General features: G+C 35.7%; 2 protein-coding genes across 2 annotated transcripts; one reads left to right on the forward strand and one right to left on the reverse strand.

Annotated features, from left to right (window-relative positions):
* On the reverse strand, nt 1-6,449 carry LOC143304659 (omega-amidase NIT2-A-like). The gene is made up of 5 exons (XM_076627167.1): nt 6,293-6,449; nt 1,458-1,642; nt 888-1,056; nt 402-635; nt 1-250 (listed from the first exon to the last, which is right to left on the reverse strand). Exons 2-4 carry the CDS (start codon nt 1,539-1,541, stop codon nt 502-504), a joined length of 387 nt encoding a protein of 128 aa, XP_076483282.1. The 5' UTR covers nt 1,542-1,642; nt 6,293-6,449; the 3' UTR covers nt 1-250; nt 402-501.
* On the forward strand, nt 3,926-9,576 carry LOC143304661 (venom serine protease Bi-VSP-like). The gene is made up of 9 exons (XM_076627174.1): nt 3,926-4,027; nt 4,535-4,732; nt 4,893-4,988; nt 5,060-5,214; nt 5,543-5,597; nt 7,240-7,335; nt 7,412-7,690; nt 7,766-8,191; nt 8,354-9,576. Exons 2-5 carry the CDS (start codon nt 4,660-4,662, stop codon nt 5,579-5,581), a joined length of 363 nt encoding a protein of 120 aa, XP_076483289.1. The 5' UTR covers nt 3,926-4,027; nt 4,535-4,659; the 3' UTR covers nt 5,582-5,597; nt 7,240-7,335; nt 7,412-7,690; nt 7,766-8,191; nt 8,354-9,576.
* Nucleotides 9,577-21,582: the final 12,006 nt, after the last annotated feature.

Below are 21,582 nucleotides of genomic sequence, written 5' to 3' on the forward strand. Positions count from 1 at the left end.
TTGATACACAAGATATACAGATTATTATTTATAACGTTTTAGTTTTCTTAATTGAGTCATTCATTTAGTACAAATGATAAGAAATTAGTAATAATTCACAAAAAAAGGATATCGTAGTAGAAATATTATAAAAAAACATTTTCTGTTTTAGTGTAGAGTTACTCCTTCTTACAGACAGTGTCGTACAAATCTGTACGTCTCTGAGAAAATGTAGGTATCCGAGCCCTTACTTCCTCAACAACTTTTAGATCTGATAGAAAAAAGAAACATACGAAATAATAAGTAATGCTTACTAATAAATTCAACAAATACAAAGGAAGATGGCTAAATCGATAAATTAACGAGACTAAAAATTAATTACATCATGGATCTCTCGCTTTTAATTTTAAGCTGTAAATTACCGATATCGGTGACTGCCATATTCTCTTGAGTTTCCAAATCGTAAAGAATCTTTCCTCAGGGATTGGTCAACTGTGTATGTCCCCATGCGACGTAACTTGCTTAAGGAACACGAGCCGGTGATATGCAGGCAACGTATAATTGATTATCATTCGCTCTGAAACGCTGAAGTAATGACCAGTGCAGTGGTCCAGTGGTCATATTGAATGCCGCTGGATATATCAGCATTTGGCAACCTAACCCAGAGAAGCAGGAAATAACTTCGTAGTTGCACGGTTCACATTCCATCATTTCTGAATATGCGAGGACAGTCCTCTTATTGTGCTTTTAATTCTTTTATTTGTTTCATTTTCAGCAAATATACTGGTTTTTTAAATTAAGCTTCTTTTTATACAGAGTTACAGATTATATTAATTTTATATAGAATATATTTAAGAAAGATATTTAATTTTTTGCTAGTTAAGTATTGATCGATTAAGTTACTGTACCTTTGTTCCGATAAATGCGTGCCATTTCCTCGAATCTAATATCATAGCAAATGCCAATACCTATTTTGCAGCCCTTCACATCGAACGTCGTTAGGGAGTTACCAGGACTGAGTGAATCACTCTCTCGAAAAGTAATCTTATTAGGAATGTCGATGTCGAATAGATGTACCTAATAACATAAAAATGTGGTCGCTAATTATATTGCTGCAACTTTTGTAATTTAATATCAAAGTTACCAACTCCTAAACTTTAATTATTTTTTATTTAATAACTGACAGCGTTTTTATCACTTTCTTTTATTAAAAAATCTTATCATTTAATAATGTTTAAAAAGGAGAAAAAATAAGTATAATAATATTTTAAGTATGTGAAAAATTTATACAACAACAAACACATTACAACAAAAATGGGCGTTTCCCGTATCATAACGTATTTTATAAACCGTAAATTATAGAATTGGTTATAGTATACGTATGTACATATGTATATTCCTAAATTATTCCTAGATAGAGTCACTTTCTTCACCCCGATATTTTCAAATTCAAAGCCATAAAGGAATATATTACTTACCTTTCGGTGTCTTGCTATCAAAGTTCCATCGGGACCCCAAATAGTACAGGTATTGTACAATTTATCGCCCTCTATTTCAGGCATCGTACCACCAACTACATAGATGTTGTTTTCTTTAGCTGCGTTCGATGAAGCAACGCTCGTTTCACCATCAGGAATACTCTCGCCGTATTTAGGAAAGTACTCTGCATTGCAATATTTCAATTAATGAAAAATAACTGTCTTTTGTTCCAACCATAAATTAAATTGAAACGTTTGTCAGTTTTTTATTTTCTAAATTATCAAAATAACTAAGTTTTATATTTCGACTTAATTAAATATGCAATTTCTTAGCTAATAGTATATATAATAAATTGTTTCTACAGGTTCAAAATGAAAAATGAATATTTAGAAATATTTAATTACGACAATGCTATTTGTGTTAGCATCAGTGGCTTGTTACTCAACGACTTTGCTAGTACTTTTTGAAACATAAAGTTAGTTTTCAATTAACACTTATACTAGAGGCGGAATTATAAATGCAAAATAATTGATAATACTAATTTATAAGTACCCAATTATTAGTATCTTAAAAAATATATTTATACAAAAATCACGATAATCATGAAAATGGGGAAATCCTATATTCTCGAATCAATTCACAATTTATTTTGTATATTAATTAGATTCCGCGCTCATCAGTACGTACTCACTGGCGACATCGAGAAAATGTATCGGCAATTCCTCGTACGACCAGAGGATCGGAAATATCAAAGGATATTATGGCGCAGCGCGAGTGGAGAAACAGAAACATATGAGCTTAACACCGTAATACTCTTATCATAGAAATAGAAGCAGTCCTCAATTCCCGCCCGCTAACTCCTATCTCCACCGATCCAAATGATTTCCTAGCCCTCACTCCCGGACATTTCCTCATTGGCGATTCATTAATGTGCTTACGTGATCGAGATTTCAGAGACATTCCATCGAACCGACTCTCCAAATGGCAGCATATCCAACAGCTTAAACAACATTTTTGGAACCGCTGGCATAAGGAGTATTTGAACGAGCTAACCAACCGCAATAAATGGAGCAAGGGTGGACACAGCATCCAAAAGGGCACAATCGTCATCCTCAGAGAGGACAACGTTCCCTCCATGCATTGGCCTCTGGGCCGAGTTATCAAGGTTCATCCAGGCGCCGATGGTGTCATCCGGACAGCTACAGTTCAGACGGCAAAGAGCATTTTGGATCGGGGCGTCAAAAGGCTTGTCCCACTGCCAATTCAACCCGATCTCGAGAAACCCGAACAACTAGCCACCGAGACGAAATAAGATGGGAACTTCAACCACACCTCGCTAGTTTGATCGGTACCCTCTCAACGGGGGGAGAATGTTACGCCATGCGGCTTACCATAGGTCATATTCTTAACTATCGATCGCGGCACTATAATGTCGCAGACGGATCGTCGCGTCTGCCCGGCAAACAAACATTGTAGCGGCAAGCGCGTGGTTCATTAAGCAGGGCGACTTCCAGAAACGTCGACTCGTGGCCCGTATTTTACCTCGCAGTAAAAGAATGTGGCGTGATCCGAACGTAGTGGGGGTCGCCTTCCAGAAAAAACGAAAAAAATCGAAAGGCGTTCAGAACTTTTCGAGAAGTCGAACCGTCAACACATGTGGTATGTCGCGCATTACTTATCAACCAAAACGCAGTTACATTTTTTTTGTTCCTTTTATATCTTTCTAGTTAATAAGTTGTTGAAATAAACATTAATTTATTTGTGTTAATTCTGTGGAATTTCATTGAACTACCCTTATTATCATAATCGAAATAAGGGGATCGATCAGTTCGTGGCGTCGATTATTTAATCGTAACGGGAACTTACAACTCTCGTTGACGTGCTATCTCGCGATCGCGTCTCTCCGCGAACGGTCGAAACAAAATGATTCACTAAAAACTGTCCTGAATTCCTAAGAATTTATTTACCGCAAAACTGACAAAGTGTTTATTTAAAAAATGAGGTTGAAGGTAGTCCTTTTCTTTCATTTCATTCATTTTCATTTTCTTTCTTAAGTATGGCTAACACAATATCTAATCAATTAAAATTTTATATTTTCACGTGAAAAGTTTCTTTAGATAATTATTATCAACATGATGACTAACTCTTACGGATTAATACGTGTCTGTAGGGCAATCCGGTGGACTTGATCGGCTTTTTACTTCGAAAGTTGAGTAATCGGTGTCGCTTTCTTACGCATCTTTGAACTGTATAAATGTTTTAAAATTGTTTGATCCAGAATGTACCACACCGGACAATCAAGAAGGCAGGTGCCTTGACTACAGAAAATGTAAACCTCTGCAAGAAATATGGCAGATACAGTACCGTACAGCCACCGATTTTTATAGACGATCAGTGTGCAGATACCAGGGCAATGTTACGATCGTTTGCTGTCCGGACGATCCAAACAAAGAGAAGAGAGAAATTTTAATAAAAACTGTGTATAAGTATAAGGCTTGGCGACCACCATACTGTGGTTTTAGCAACGTCTCTCATACCAGGGTGGTCGATGGTAAACCAGCTGAACTTGGTACGTTTTATGTCTTTCTTTCCGATTAATAATAAGCCATTTACTGCAAAGAATGAACTTTAAAGGCATTAAACAGCACATCAATGTACATTTCAATTAGACTAAATAATAATGCTATGATTTTATCGGTAGTAACTTTACTTATTAACTTGAATTATTTCTTTCTTCTACTCCATGTTAGGAAGAGTATCTTTTTGCTTGAAATAAAAAATTGATATAGGAGTAATAATATAGATAGAGATCAAAAACTGTTAGGGCAGAAATTACACGTTTGAACTTTATAGTTCAGTATAGTTCAAATAGAAATTATATAGAATTATTTAATAATTTGTATTCCACTGGAATAAAAATTTAATTTCTGTCTTTATCAAATCTCTATTTCAGAGTATTTGTACGTATGTACTTATCGTCTGCTGTATGATCGAATATCAAATAGATAATAATCGTTGTTACTCATTATGTGAGAAAAAATTATGTATATTCACAACTATGACTATTGCATTTTAGGCGCTTGGCCATGGATCGCTGCATTAAGTTTTCATAATCCCCGAAACCCAGACAAACCACTATGGAAGTACGGAGGTTCCCTGATAACGGCTAGGCATGTTTTGACCGCAGCACATTGTGTACATATGGATGGAATAGAAAACATACACAATCATAATATTGCCATTCTTAGATTGGTGGAGGAGGTGCCATTTTCGAGTAAGTCCTCAAATATATATATGCTATTGAGTATTAATGAAGTATCATATCCTGAAATTTCTTACTGTACACATATATTGTGTCATAAAGCGTGTACAATTCTTTCTCATACTTTTGGTCATTCGTTTTCTGCATTTTCATTTATTTTTTTATTTTTCAGGGTACGTATATCCCATTTGTACGAAAGAGCCCCTACGAAAGAGCAACTTCGTCGGCTATAACCCCCTTGTTGCTGGATGGGGAGCGTTAAGATATAGTAAGTGATATCAATTTTATAATAAAATTAAACAGTTCCAGTCTTAAATATCTTTCTTATTTTCTTCGTAGGACGACCACGACGTAATGCATTAATGGAAGTACAAATGCCAGTGATTAAGAACGCCGAATGCAAAATAGCTTATCCCAAATTTCCTAATGCACCTGATATCACTGATGGTATAATATGCGCCGAACATGCTCAGGGTGGAGAGGATTCTTGTACGGTAATTAAGTTACAGAGTTACTACAAACTATACGGTATCTGAAGACACGTCAATTCGAATTAACATCAAATCGACGTCTTAAACATTAGAAATAATAGATAAACACAATTTAATAGTCTTGCCCACTTCTCACACCTCATTATGGTATTTAATCTAATTTCCTTCTAATCTTAGTTTTGCTCAAAATACATATAACATGTACATTATAAATTGGAGTATTTCAATACACAAATCAATAGAAGATTATTACTGTATATAAGTATAATTTCAATACAATTCGATCGATATATTTCAGTATCTTTGATTAAAAATTTAACGATCCTTTCAGGCTGACCGCGGCGGACCACTGCTCATACAACATGAATGAACCTCGTATTTAATAGGTATTGTGTCTTATGCTTATAAGTGCGGCACAGCTGGGTATCCCAGCGTTTACACTAGGGTCACATCGTACCTTGACTTCATTCTCCAAGCGATGCAATAATATGATATTACTGTTCCATAAATATCATTGTGTAAAAAACGTAAAGTTGGATTTTCTTATTGTGGAGATAAGAAACAGCTCAAATTTACATTGTTTTGTACGTTACAAATTATAGGCTTAAAATGTACGAAATGTAACTTTGAAACGACACTAATTTTTTACGCACGATAAACCTCCACGACTTAGGTATGTAAAGATGATAAACGTATATTAATTCTATTAATTTGGTAATAATAAACCAACTTTCTGAGAAGTTCTGTAAATTTCGTTTCTGTTGTATCAAGAGAATAATGGAATATTCCACTTAGATCGTATACTTCTTGTATGTACATACAAAATTTTCCGGCTAATCTAAAACACTTCATAAGATAGAGAGCTTCTGGAAATTCGGACACAGAGAGTACATAAAATACAAGATAAGTCTCGTGTCTTTCAAAATTATTTTTTATTCGCTAAAAACGTCCTGTGTACTCATGCAAGCACATGCAACCTCGAAACTTCACTTATTTTTTATCACTTTCCAATTCAATACACTGTTTCTGCATTTTTGACTATATGTAAGAGAAATTTCCATTCAGCCAAAGGTGTACTTACAGATTATAGATTCCTATACGACTCTCGGTAAAAATTTATCCGCACTCCAGATAGTTAAAACTTCTGTCGACCGTATTGATCCATCTGCACTCTTCGTATGACGTCAATATCTGTTCAGTGCTGCTGCGTAGGTTTCATTGTGTTACGTCAATTCGTTTGTGACCGTTGCGCGAGTAATGGCGCTTTGCAATGGTGATTTGCAGGAAAACAGTGCAGGATGCTGTGATTCGTTTCTTGTGGTCGGAGGTTATGTTTGATGCCTATATTTATCAAAGATTTAATGCACATTATGGAGAAAGTGTTTTGTCACGAAGTGTGTTTGAATGGGCACAAAAGTTCAAAGAAGATCGCACAAGTGTTATGAAAAAACAGCTGGACGCCCGTCCACATCCACGATGACAACATTGAACGTGCTATCTATGGAATAGACGAGTGACACTGGATAATGTGGCAAATCATTTGCAAATCAGCCACGGCTCTGCTTATGCAATAGTGCACGACAGATTTGGGTTTTAAAAAGTTTGTGCGAGATGGATGCCGAAAAAGCTGATGAAAAGGTGAAGACGACGATGCATTCGTGGTTCGCAGCTCAGCCCAAAACATTTTTTAACGAGAAAATACGAAGGTCCTTCAGCAAATGGACAAAGTGTATACAGAAATTGAGTGATTATGTCAAAAAATGATGTATGTCTTTTTTGACAATTGCTTAAAATAAATTCTACACCGACAGAGCGGGTAACTTTTTACTCACCCTCGTAAGACACTTAAATTTCCAATCTATTATGATGAATAAAAGAGCTTATACTATTAAATCTAATTGTATTTTGTTGCATGAGAGTACACGTGTATGTGATGTACATTACCTTTATATCCCCTTGAACGCTTCAATATTGCGCATATATACTATATTTTGTACAGCTTCTATAAAATTTTGTATGTTTGTTTAGGCTGTTAATCTAGAGGCTGGAGTACAAAGAAGTGGCACAATGATGTGGGCTGATGACATTTATAATTATCAAGGAATCACCCCTACATTCGCTCAGGTATATATCGTTGACTATAATGTATTTAACATATATGATTGTTAGAATATTAATAATTAATTTTTAATTCTATCAGAATTTTAATGAAACTGTCCCTTGGGAAGGAAGAACTGATACCTTGATATCACGGTTTATACATCCTATATGTACGACAAATTTTAGAACATTATATAACGAAGAACCAGATCGTCGTGGCCATGTGATGTGAATAAAAGGACTTGAATTTGATGATATTTTTATAATGTTAGATAACATAACTAAGTATCTTCACAGTAAGATAGGATGACATGGTTTACATGATCTTAATGTTGTTCACTTGAGTGATGATATTATAAGGAAAAGTGTAATATCACAGGTAGGATGATTCATAATTTAGAACTACTAACTCATGTATGTATTAAAAATTAAAGAAATATATTAAATTTTATAGGATATTTATGTTTAGTAACCAGTAATTCAGAGATTGGTATTCATGGTTACTATAACGAGGCTGTAGAAACGCACCCTTTCTTCTTTGCAAATGGTCCTGTATTTATGTCTAAGCCGAAACTGGAACCTCTGAATAATTTAGATTTATTCTTGTTATTTTCTAAAATACTTATCTACAGTATACCATAAGGAATGATACCGTATCACACCTAATCAAGTGCCTTAAGAAACATCAACAGGATATCACAGTAATCCCTTATCGACTGATATGTAAGTAAAAGTTATGTGTCATTGTTATACACAGTTATTTATCATTTTCTATTAATTCAGTTGTAGCCACTACAATATCTATGACACCGGTAGTAATTATAAGAACAATAATGATGTTCTATAAGAGGAAATGATGATTAGGAACAAAAACTTACAGGTAAGTCAAAGTATATGTTATTTGCCATTTGAAAAGAAAGTTACTAACTTAGAATTTTTTGATAAATAACAATTGTGCAAAATATATTGGATTTCAAATTTGTCAAAAATTGAAATTTAAGAAGCATTGTAATAATATAACATTAATATTTTGATTTTTCAGGAGATATCATGCGGTGGATGGATAATATGTAAAAAATATTAAGCAGTATATGAATTTTCATATTGCGTAGAGATAACAAAATGAATTTTAAAAAATGTCGACATGGTAATAAGAAATAGCATCATGACAAAGAATATATAAACACAGTTTCATTTTTTATAAATAAAAATTTGTTGTTCCAGATTTTGAAATATAGTGAAACGTTTAATTAGTATCTTAATATCTTTAAATAATTATTATTTTAGAATCAATTGTAATTGTATCATACGTACTTTTGAATTCGTGCAAGAACATATGTAATTTTGAAGTAGTTATTATTAGGAAATTGTTAGACGCGAACAGTATGCGAAAAGTTAGTATGCAGTGTAATAATTATCAATCAAAACACAAGAATTAAATTCTTGAGGAAAAAATTTCCGGAATTTCTTATTTACATGATTATAAAGAAATCCATAATAAAAAGGAGCTGCTTTCTAATACTTCTCTTCCTTGTAATGCCTACGTTAATAATAACGAGGTTCGACTTTTTGTTTTTAGAGGGATACTGGAAAATTTGAAAGTACAGTACCATTGGGAAGAAAATCACGATATTGAAAACGATATTTGCAAGTAAATTTCCAAAAAATCTGTTTTCAAATTTTCGCTTTCTATTTCACATTAAAAGAAAGGGCTGCCTTCTTTCTCTGCAAGACAAAACAAACATTCTGAATCTCGTATCAATGAATGATGTCAATAAGTTATTTTTCTTTTCAGATTGAACAATATTCCAGATTTATTCATAATTTCATACTACGCGAAGAATAGACTTTCATAGGTATATAAAGGAAATATTAAGTATAGGAAAACTCTTTTTCGTTGTAGGTGACATATGCTTCACGGTTGAGCACATGTATTTTTGAACACATATAAATGAAAAAGTACTCTTATGGAGAAAAAGAATTGATACCTTCGATTGACATTAGATAATGTATATAAACTTATGAACAATCACTATCAGTTTGTATTTTAGGTGCACACGCAGATTTGTTGGAGTTCTTATAAAATGTACATCCTGTACGAACGTTTTATTCTTCCAAATTTTACGATACTATGTCTCATATAATAACTATATGGATTAAACGTAATATAAATGATCCGAAAATAGACTCGAACGACATTAATTGTCTTTCTATTTATACCAATATCGAAAATACAAGTAAAGCTGGAGCAATAGTATGCAAGAATGGACTATTTATTATTTTAAACCAAATCATAGCATATTCAGAATGCACAGTATTATCATGAAATGTAAATGAATCAGTTGTAAACGAACGATTTTACTGTAAAATCCTTGCCTCCTTTTTTTCATCTGAAATATAGCAGCAATGAGTACATTCTTTTAATATATAATAAAACGAGATATCTTTATAAAGTTACATATGTCATCACTGGTAACTGTTATCTCGTATGACACCAAATATACCGTTAGTATGGAATGATATTTTTATGAAGATGTACTTTAATGATAGATTTTATGAATGAAACGTTATATAAGAAAAATTATCTCTTGTTATTCTATGAAGTGTAGTAGCTAATGAAGATTAATTTTACGAAGTATTAGAGCAAAAGAGAATTAAAAAATTAGAAAGATCTAAATAAGATTGTTCGTGTGGCTTAATTATCTCAATTCTGGTACACCACTTGTTACATTCTAACTAATTAGCGCTAAACAATAACTTGCAAATATTAAAGATATTAACACCTTAATATTAACACCTAAAGGTTTTCAGGAAATTTTATAATATTTGATTATTGTATATCTAGTCATTGATTGATAAAATTTCTTGTATAAGCATAGATCGAGGTTGACGTCATACGCAGATTGCATATCATTGACAGGTATCGTTTTAATTTATTTTATGGCTAGAATCATTTGAATATTATACGAATAATTATTTCCATTCGAACGATTAATAAATCACGTACCTATAAAAGATATATTATGAAAAAGACGTGACGAAACAAAAAAATATTGGAAATTCCGTTGTCATTAGATCAATTATTTTTGCAATGATTTTTATTTCCATGTAATTACATATGAAATGGGTAATTCATTAACATCTCCTCGAATCGAATATAATTCGTTACACTTCACAACGATTCAAATAATGGACGGGAAATATATAATAAGTTTCCTGTCCTTGCGTTAAAATAGTACTGTACAAATCAGATGATACAGGAAATACCCAAAAACCCAATTACATCCACATTGCATGACAGCACACTTGCAATGGATTTTTGTGATTTCAATGTCACAGACAATGACACAACTAATCAGAACACGTTCGAGGCTATAGACATTGAAATTACCGCGTGTTTAATACGTTTAAAGCATAAATCTAAATTTCACGCGATTATTTCTTTGTATATTGTGAAACTCTTAAATTATCTTAATCGAATAAATAATCCTAATGTAATAAAACATCTTGAAATAGACCTAGATATCTGAAACAGAAACTCGAAGGATAAGAAATCCTAAAAGGTACTAATCCTAAAATAACAAACTCCTAAATAATAAACAAGTGATAAAACCTGTTATAAATAATAAACCTTACCTGGAATAATCAAACCCTAACTAATCGAAAATAAAATAAGGCAAGCAATTCTTAATCTTTCAAGTAATTTTTCCGAAAACACAGAAAGATAGAGAAATTAAAAAGACGCAGCACAAATTGCAGCACAATGAAAGTTTCAGAGCGATGAATACGATCGTATTAAACTAAATAATTTTCAAAAGTGAAATTACACTGAAACGTATATCGATGATATTTGTCATTTCTACGATCTGTTTCGCGTGATCGTGCTTCTTTTCTGATGTAAATTCAATTTATAATACGAACTAAGTTTCCTTTATTATTATTAGTCCTGCGTCTTTTTAATTCGTCACTTCTTTTATTTCAGAACAATGACGGGCTCCAAGATGCTGTTCGGATGTTTGGCGTTAATTGCTTTTCTTCATCCATTAGTTCACGTTTGTACTTCGAGTAGTACATCTCAAGATTTGTACTTCGAGTTGTCTTTTTCCATGCACTTCAAATTCCAATACGATCTGGTCACGTGGCCTTCGTACAATTTCGAAATTTTACCTGTTTGGTAATCGTCAATGAAAAAAGAAGTTATGCGTGACCTCAACACATTGAAACAATTTTTATGATTTTTTATTTGCCGGTTGGTCAGCAAGTTAATGGAAAAATTTCACTTAACTATTCGCGTTAATTTCTTCGGTTTAACTTTTGGGAAATGCTTCGTTAGCTTCGGGAATATTCCAACGATTCGTTTTACGTACAAAATAAGCATGATAAATATTACATCGCGATAATGTAATATCGGAATATATTAAAGGTGTAATTTTGTCCGATTAATTATAATTTATTAATAATGGATTGAAAATACAGATATTAGTTAGACAGAGAAACGATGTTTGATTAACAGGAAAACTAAATGCAACGCTCGTATTTACAACAAATAACTTGACAACTATTTGGTAACTCTCTCTCTCTCTCTCTCTCTCTCTCTCACTAGCAACTCTAACACTCGACAACACTCGCAACTCAATTCTAACGACTCTATGCTTCGACGTCTCGATCAACTCTGATTCTCGCAACACGCACACTTTTCGATTCGCCTTGGAGAGCGAAACCGTCCTTCTTCTAACGCGTTTTTAAAACGCGATGGCGCTATCACTTTCTAAAAGCGTCGTCTTTACATTTCCGATGGCCACGGGCACATCCGACTGCCAGATATACAATGTATTATAAGAGTATCATTACCATACTTTTCATGAAAAGAGCAATTTTTCTTGATAACTATACTCTGTAACATAGATTGAAGTCGCTGATTTGATCCCTCTGATATCGTTGTCTTATGAGAGTCTCGCCTGGTCTTGATTGGTTGTGTTGACTCTTATCGTTGTGAAAAATCGATTCGTTGTGTACCTTTTTTGTATAGAGAATTATTTTGTGGTAGAATATAATGTTGTAATATTTGTGGTCTTTACTTTACTAATTTTGTCACTGAGCCGCTCTTTGGTTCGTTGAGCGATTCATATTCCGCATATATTCCGTACTTGCTTCGCTTGGTACTTTTATAATTTTCGCAGTTACAATAAAAAATTTAATTCTTAACAGATTAAAGATTTAACCTCTTGCTTTATAGTGTACAATAATTTTTTTTTTTTTCGTATAGGTTATGTGATCCATAGTTTGAGTAAGTAGTACATATATATATATATATATATATATATATATATATATATATATATATATATATATATATATTTACGTGACAAGCTTTCATTTCAATCTATATTTAAGATTAATATTTTATCAGTTTCTGTTCGTAACAACATCGAAGTAGTCAATAAGTTTGAAGAGTATAATTAAGGAAGTTATGAAGCAAGAGGTTAAGAACAAATTCTGAAAGAGGTTATGTACAACTCAGTAGTACTGCTTTACATTACTTTGCGAATTACTTTTCAAGCATAAAAATAGTTTAACAGCCACTTATAGTTACTTCCTTACCATTACATTCATTAAATTCGTTTGATTTTGTAAACAAAATAACCACGCTGACCAGTCTCTCATTTAAAATAGAATTATTTTGTCATATATCCAACAGTTTACTTTCTCTTCGTAAATATTATTAATAATTTTATCAATTTCGTATACTTCCATCCTTCGTATAAGTGACAATGAATCAGAAGAGTTTCATAGCAATATTGAACAACATACAATCAACTACAACACCATTAGATACATCCACCATACAGTCAACTACAACACCATTAGATAACAGCAATACAATAGATTATAATTTTCTACGTGTCATTGATTCATCGTCATCATTTTCCATTTTTTTAGCATATGTAAAAACGTATCTGACGTAATCTTACCTCGCTCTTTGAGTACAAAAATCCATTCAAATGAAACAAAGGGAAAAGAAATAAGAAAACAAACACTCACATACGAATCTTCATTACATAACTGTATGTACTCCTCGAGGTATAATTACTCAGACACGTTACAGCGTACCTTCTTCGTTCCCTGATGGCTGATGTTGATCGTTGACGTTTATAATGAAAGAATTTCGTCAACGGCGCCATCTGGATCCCTGTTGAAAAATTAAAATAGCCGCAACAGCACCATTAAGCTCATCACCCAGAGTAGCTTTTGTTGCTGAGTCGTGGAGGAATTATTACCATCAACGACATAAACTTTACCAGTTCCGGTAATGTTCTTTAGATGGTCCAGGCATTCGAACTCGCAACATCGCTCTCCAAGACGGAATTTCTTGCATGTCTGTAGTAAAAAGAAATCGATCAATTGTACAGATCAATTGTCACTCTACTGCTCGAGAATTCAGATCATCCAGAGAATAGAATAGAGACGTGGAAAAATATAGTGCGATCATCGCAGTGGGAGGAAATATATATATATATATATGTACTACTTACTCAAACTATGGATCACATAACCTATACGAAAAAAAAAAAATTATTGTACACTATAAAGCAAGAGGTTAAATCTTTAATCTGTTAAGAATTAAATTTTTTATTGTAACTGCGAAAATTATAAAAGTACCAAGCGAAGCAAGTACGGAATATATGCGGAATATGAATCGCTCAACGAACCAAAGAGCGGCTCAGTGACAAAATTAGTAAAGTAAAGACCACAAATATTACAACATTATATTCTACCACAAAATAATTCTCTATACAAAAAAGGTACACAACGAATCCATTTTTCACAACGATAAGAGTCAACAGAACCAATCAAGACCAGGCGAGACTCTCATAAGACAACGATATCAGAGGGATCAAATCAGCGACTTCAATCTATGTTACAGAGTATAGTTATCAAGAAAAATTGCTCTTTTCATGAAAAGTATGGTAATGATACTCTTATAATACATTGTATATCTGGCAGTCGGATGTGCCCGTGGCCATCGGAAATGTAAAGACGACGCTTTTAGAAAGTGATAGCGCCATCGCGTTTTAAAAACGCGTTAGAAGAAGGACGGTTTCGCTCTCCAAGGCGAATCGAAAAGTGTGCGTGTTGCGAGAATCAGAGTTGATCGAGACGTCGAAGCATAGAGTCGTTAGAATTGAGTTGCGAGTGTTGTCGAGTGTTAGAGTTGCTAGTGAGAGAGAGAGAGAGAGAGAGAGAGAGAGTTACCAAATAGTTGTCAAGTTATTTGTTGTAAATACGAGCGTTGCATTTAGTATTCCTGTTAATCAAACATCGTTTCTCTGTCTAACTAATATCTGTATTTTCAATCCATTATTAATATATTCCGATATTACAAGTGGGGGCTCGTCCGGGATTGAATAAGACAGAGAAACGATACGATTTAACGGAGCTATTTGTGCGGAAGTAGAAAAGAATAGAATAAAATGGCAAACGTTGAAGACGAACGATTGTCGGGTGAAGAGGATTTGACGCTGGAGGAGCTGAGGAGTAAGCTCGCGCGAATGAAACTCCCTATATCTGGTGCGAGGTCAGTGCTTATTGCAAGGCTGAATCGGGCATGTAGGGCTGGACAATCGTATTCTAAGGGATCGACGGGCGGTGAAGAGCTAATCGGTCAACGAGATTTAGGAAACGTACAGAGAGCTGCGCGTGATTGTAACGAAGATGAAGATGTTGAGAAAATGAATACGAAGGAGTTGAAGGAGCGCCTCGCTAGTTTGGGTTTAAAAACGACGGGAAGAAAAGTAGAATTATGCGCACGGCTACAAGCGGCCATGGATGGTAACGACATATCGTCGGAAGAAGAAAGCGACGACGAAAGTGAGGATGAAGATGACAAGAAAAACGCAAGAGGATACAAGAGAGATACGCGAAGGGTGTATCAGGACCGTGATGAATATTGTCGAAGGGCATGTGTTGGTTCGACACTGAGTTTTAGAGACGTCGAAGATGCATTAGAGTCGTTTAGTGGCGACAAAGGTGAAAATGTCGAACGATGGTTCGAGTCGTTCGAGGAAGTCGCTGATACGTGCATGTGGTCGGATGGGCAGAAGGCAGTCTACGCGAGGAAGCTGCTGAAGGGATCAGCGAAAATATTTGCGAGCTTCGAGTGTCATGCCAGGACTTGGCATGAGTTGAAGAGGGGGCTAGTGAAAGAATTTTCGAGGAAAGTCAACAGTAGGCAAGTACATCAGAAACTTGGAGAAACAAAAAAGGAGAGTGATGAAGCATGTTTGGCTTACATGTACCGCATGCTCGAAATAGCCAACCATGTGGACATAGAGGAGGAAGCAAAGGTGGAATACATAGCGGATGGAATAATAGACGACGAGAACAATAAGGCTATATTGTACGGCGCTACGTCAATCAAAGAGTTGAGGAAGAGGTTAGTGATGTACGAAGAGCAGAAGAGTCGCAGAGCAAAGTCGATTGTGAAGCCGGCTAAAACCCAGAAGAACGGGAAGCCCAGTCAATCTGTAGATGCAATGAAGAAACGATGCTTCATTTGCGGTAGTGAGGATCATCTAAGTGTTAAGTGTCCGGAGAGGGGAGAAGGTGTTAGGTGTTCCGAGTGCAGCGGATTTGGACATATTGCAGCGAGGTGTACGGCACGACCGAAAGAGACTTGCGTAGTGTCAAGATCCGAAAAGGGGAAGTATGTGAAGGAAGTAATCGCAGGAATTAAGCTTCTATTCTCTGAAATTACTCTCAAATCTCAGAGTCAACCCTTCAAATTCTCCACACTGGATCTTCGATTCTTAATATTTGTAATATCGTAGAATAGCTTTGATTGGAGATCGGCTGAAATTAGAATACACCGTGTACGTCGTCTTTCGTGGTTTGTTTACATCCAAGAGCGCCTAGTAACAGTGACGCGAGAAAAGATAAGCAGCGTCAAAACAGAAGTACGGTTCCACATTTCAAGGAGTGGCAATCGAGAGGCCAGAGTATGTGAGCCGAAAAGTGTGCGTGTGTGTGTGTGTGAGAGGACGAGAGCAAGAGCGAGCACGACCGAGCAGGAGAGTATTGGCGAAGATCAGAGCTAATTGAGTCGTCGAAGAGTAGAGTCGTTAGAGGTTTCGAGTCGTCGAAGAGTAGAGTCGTGAGAATTGATAGAGTTGTTAGAGAGAGAGAGTGTGTGTGTGTTAGATTCGCTGTGACGAGAGTGATCAAATAACTGTAAAGTTATTTGATATAGATACGAGTATTGCATTTAGTTTCCGTTAAATAAATATCGTTCTCTGTCCAATTTATATTTGTATATTCAATTTAATATTAATAAATTGTAAGTAATCGGAAAAAAATTTCTATCCTTATTTTCCGATATTACATATTTGAAGCATAAATTAAAAATCGACACATTGACTACTTCAAAGAAATTAGCCCGAACGAGACATAACTCGTTCATCGTGGTTTTCGCGCGAAGTAAATATGCGGTTTCTCAATCGTTGTGAGATTCCAACGACGTTAATTCTGTCGAAACAGCGACGCGCGACGACGATCGCACATTCTGTTGCTAGCGAGTGCTTGCAAATCGCGACGATATCGAGCGTAAAGACTAAGCGCAAAAATGGAGGACACTCGGCGGGGAATTGGAAATGCTCGATGACGAAAGGTATTTCAAGGTGTAATTACATCCACATCCAATTGGATCGCACCTTCGTTCGGTTGCTAGGTCAACAACCTTCGATGTTATTCAAATAATGCAACGGCTGGAGCAGCCGGTAGCGAGTCGTAAAAGTTTCAATAAAACACGTTCCTGCTAGTGAACGTATGTTAAGACTTACACCGAGTTTTATTTCGCTACGCCGTTTACTAGTTCGAAACGATCGATTGCATAATAGTAGCTGTTTCTTTCATCTCGGAAACACGATCGTAAACGGTGACAACGATCCAGCTTATTCCTGATCGTGTTAATTTCCACGCAAACTTTGTAAACATTATACGTCGCGACGCTCTCGTTAACGCGTCATTCCCTCCAACTCGAAAGTCTTGCAACTTTGGTGATCCGTTTTCTGTGTAAAATTGGTTACGAGCATCAGGGGACATATCGTCGTAATCGGTAAATTGTTTATTAAGGATCTACAGCTTTTAAGGATTTCTCTCTAGAGATTTAGAGATTAGAAGTTTCATTAACGCGTTATCGTATCTCTAACTCGATCTTTTTTCGTGTAAATTGGTCACGAGACTTACGAGCTTCGTTGTAAATAGAAGATTAGTAATATTTCGTAGTTTCGTGATAGTATATAGACATTTTAGTGCTTAAACGCGCAATTTTTAGTTCGCTTTTCGCTCGCATCGGCGCTATGAAACGGATCAATATCTCAACACTTTCCTTTAGTTCTACGAATCATCTTTCGACCGGCTTTTCTTGGCCTACCGTTTCCTAACGCTGTCCTAATACTATCGTCTTGCTGAGATCCTTTTTCCGATTGTATCTTCTGCTTATTTTATTATAAATCCGAACTTTCATTCACGTCGTATGTTTTACAGCGTAAAATCCGCTAGAGCGTTCCAATAAATGTAACCAGTAGGTGCTCTAATACTCAAACGCACCTGTGCGTATCTCTGCATATTTGCTGAAAAAAAAGATGAATCTTACGTTACATTTTCAATATGCGTAATAAGCCGAAAATTTCTCTGATGCTAATCCTTCGTAACAAAAGGATGGCATCACTATATGCATGAAAATAGCATTTGGCAATCGTTAGAAACACAATACATGGATATATATGTAGTTGCCAAATTAACCTTCGCGGTGTTCAAAGTGAACGGCTAGAAACGATTGCTTTTTGCTATACGCGCATGGTTCGATTGCACCATAATTCGTTATTAAGACGTTTCGAGAGAGGCAAAGGATGTGGTGTCGCAACGTGTTGCGCTCGCACAATGCTCCTTGGATAAAATTCCCGGAGCGCGTATTATCGCGTACGCCGCGCGAACGCGTTGAACCTTCGCGCAAACAATGAGAGCGTGAACGCGAAAAAATAGCGTTGAGCACGTAACATTCGGCCTGATATCGTTGATTGGCCGCGAATCGTCAACGTGCACGGGACAGTTTTACGTAAAGACATTCGATCCGTACAATTATGTTAAGACGTCGACCATAGAACGTACTACGTTGATGGAATTAAAATTTCAATGAAACAGGAGAACGCGCTAATAACTAGTCACCCCGTTGTTGACCATAACGTACAAATACTTTTGTGGCGGATCGGTATCAACAGGACGCCGACAGGTCGAGGCATCAACGCGGCGCAACACCTCCCGGGCGATCCGCGGGTACCAACCGCCAACACTAGAGGGCTACGACGACAACGTGTCTGTCTGTCTAACTCGCTAGCGGTCGAATATACGAGCGATTGATATAAATACCGCACCTAGCGAGACTCCCTCTACGTCTAAGGCAGGGACTACCGGGCATAGCCTTACTGACGAGTCCACCGGTAGTCCCGGGACGAAACGCACTCTCTCACTCTCCTTCCATCAGCCTCATTGGTGACCACCGACAACGAACACGCACCTTCGGAGAAGGAGTCAGGAAAGGAGCCAACCACCGACGACGACCAAGCCAGGAAGTGATGTAGCCATTGCAATAGTTCATGGGCATCACCTCCAGCAGCACGTCAGAGGCGACAACCACCTCGTCCCCACGACGATCAGCCTTCCATCATCGACGACGAGCCATTCCCTCTAACTTGTATCGCGCTATATAGCTTTGGGGTCACGCTATAGCGCTAGGGGGAGGCTGTGTGGCGGATCGGTATCAACAGGACGCCGACAGGTCGAGGCATCAACGCGGCGCAACACCTCCCGGGCGATTCGCGGGTACCAACCGCCAACACTAGAGGGCTACGACGACAACGAGTCTGTCTGTCTAACTCGCTAGCGGTCGAATATACGAGCGATTGATATAAATACCGCACCTAGCGAGACTCCCTCTACGTCTAAGGCAGGGACTACCGGGCATAGCCTTACTGACGAGTCCACCGGTAGTCCCGGGACGAAACGCACTCTCTCACTCTCCTTCCATCAGCCTCATTGGTGACCACCGATAACGAACACGCACCTTTGGAGAAGGAGTCAGGAAAGGAGCCAACCACCGACGACGACCAAGCCAGGAAGTGATGTAGCCACTGCAATAGTTCATGGGCATCACCCAATGAAAGGGACGTGATTATCCGAGGGTCTCACAACTAGAGGAAAATCGATGGGAACGAGGAAATCCTTAATTGTAGAAACTGCGTAGAAAATACCGTGGAAAATATCATATATATTTTAATAGAAATATTTTTGTACTTTTTTTTAAACACTAAAACTTTAGAGCTTTAGAAGCTTTATGTATTAGTATACGTATTTATACAGACTTTGAAATTCATAACAAATTTCTCTAGATAGATGCGGATTTTTTGTATTGTTTCGTATGTATACTTGTGTCACTTTTCTTTCTAACGATATTTAGTTAAAAAGTTCGTCTATATCATTTATAATAGATTTTGTTTTTATTTATATTAATGTTAATTTTATATTAATAAAAATCACTGAAATTTTCAGTATCATCATTATTTAGTATCATCGAATTTCTTTCTTCTTTATGTTCCATATTATTATTAAAATTCTCTAATAAACATTCAAATATCCTATAGAATATTTCCATTATTTTTCACGTATTATTTGCAGTCATATTTTCCATATTTTATTATCGATAAAGTTTGAGTTGGTTCTTTAAATTCCTATTCAACATTCCAGCTAACCAGTCGATATCAATAACACGTGCCTTTCTTCCTGCCAGGATTTATAACTTATTCAAGCAGAACCTCACTCGACCAGCTCGTTGAAAGCGTAGAATTCGATCAACTTCATACAACTCACATACAAACTGCAGATAATGCTAACAGTGGGAGGAAAATATGAGACTGCAAAGCGTATAAACCTAGTAGTTTATAAAAGCATTTACATATTTGCCACAGAAAAATTATATGTATGTAGAATATGTGTTATATAAAACATTCTGAAATTTCATTAGCATTGTAATGATTATATTGGTAAAGTTTGAAGCATTTCTGAAGATGCACATAGAAGTTACGAGATATTTAATGCAAACATTTATTTAGTACAAATATACAGCATAAATAGTTATCTTAAACATGTAATAAATGGTTATCAAATATCGGGATTTATTAATATAATAAATGTTTGACTATTTTTATAATTAAATATTTTTGTAATTACTGTGAAATATATAATTACGCTAAATAATTTTGTATCTTGTATATAGATTTTTAAATTTACTTAATTGAAACTCTGCATTATAATAACCGTATTTATAATTCTGACGTCATATTCGATATAATTATTATATGACTTTATTACGATCCTAATGAAATTCCAATATATTCATGAATATATAACAGAAACGTAATAATACTTTGTTGTACTAATTATGATACCATCATATATAATAAATATAAATAAATAAAAAATGTCTATAAATGCTAAGATACTTTTACGAGCCAACAGGCGAGAAGGAAGAAACGAAAGAAAAGAAAGAAGAGAACGAACGTTAATCAGTTTCGAAACGTTAACAACGTCCTTGCGTTGGACGGTGCTCGCGTTTATCGATTGGTCGCATTGCGAGATATCGGTCAGATTATTATTATTAATACGATCGTCTGTAATTTATCTTTGCTAACTGTGCCGCACGGAATCTTCGTTTACAATAAATGAGTTGTCGCTTTTGATCGAACGGTAACACGATATGAAATAACAGGGTGACGGAAACAGCTGGGAGAAAAGCGAATACTTTTTCTGCGCGAATAATGTAATGTTAAAGGCAGTAAACCTTGAGAGGCGAAGTGATGAAACGAGTGGTCTCAGAGAAGCTTCTTTACGTCTTCTTCTCCTTTCTGTATCCTTTCTATGAGAATAATATCTCGTCTTCAGAAGAGATCTCCTCGCCCTATCTACGCGTTGTAAAGGCAATACAAACTGAATGATACATATATTTAAAAAACGATATTTTGTTGGTTTTATGAATGTTGATTTTTATAACGTGAGGTTCTTCTACTCTTATTTTCTATTAAATTAATGATACATATATTTTAGAATGGCTGTCGCAATGGTGATGATGATGATGGTGATGATGATTTGCGAAAGAAGATGTTGAAAATTACAGACAGCATAAATAATATTTAGATTTCATGGAAGTTGATTTTTGTAATG

This window comes from Bombus vancouverensis, unplaced genomic scaffold (assembly GCF_051014615.1).
Source record: "Bombus vancouverensis nearcticus unplaced genomic scaffold, iyBomVanc1_principal scaffold0045, whole genome shotgun sequence".
In the NCBI taxonomy this organism is placed as follows: Eukaryota; Metazoa; Arthropoda; class Insecta; order Hymenoptera; family Apidae; genus Bombus; species Bombus vancouverensis.

What these genes read in the sequence shown, in the direction of transcription:
- LOC143304659 (XM_076627167.1), bottom strand. Translation starts at nt 1,541, where the DNA reads ATGCCTGAAATAGAGGGCGATAAATTGTACAATACCTGTACTATTTGG. An exon ending in TGATAGCAAGACACCGAAAG is followed by an intron (nt 1,057 to 1,457) that starts GTAAGTAATATA and finishes TTATGTTATTAG; the next exon opens with GTACATCTATTCGACATCGA. An exon ending in ACGCATTTATCGGAACAAAG is followed by an intron (nt 636 to 887) that starts GTACAGTAACTT and finishes TCTCTGGGTTAG; the next exon opens with GTTGCCAAATGCTGATATAT.
- LOC143304661 (XM_076627174.1), top strand. Translation starts at nt 4,660, where the DNA reads ATGGATGGAATAGAAAACATACACAATCATAATATTGCCATTCTTAGA. An exon ending in ATGGGGAGCGTTAAGATATA is followed by an intron (nt 4,989 to 5,059) that starts GTAAGTGATATC and finishes TTTTCTTCGTAG; the next exon opens with GACGACCACGACGTAATGCA. An exon ending in GTGGAGAGGATTCTTGTACG is followed by an intron (nt 5,215 to 5,542) that starts GTAATTAAGTTA and finishes CGATCCTTTCAG; the next exon opens with GCTGACCGCGGCGGACCACT.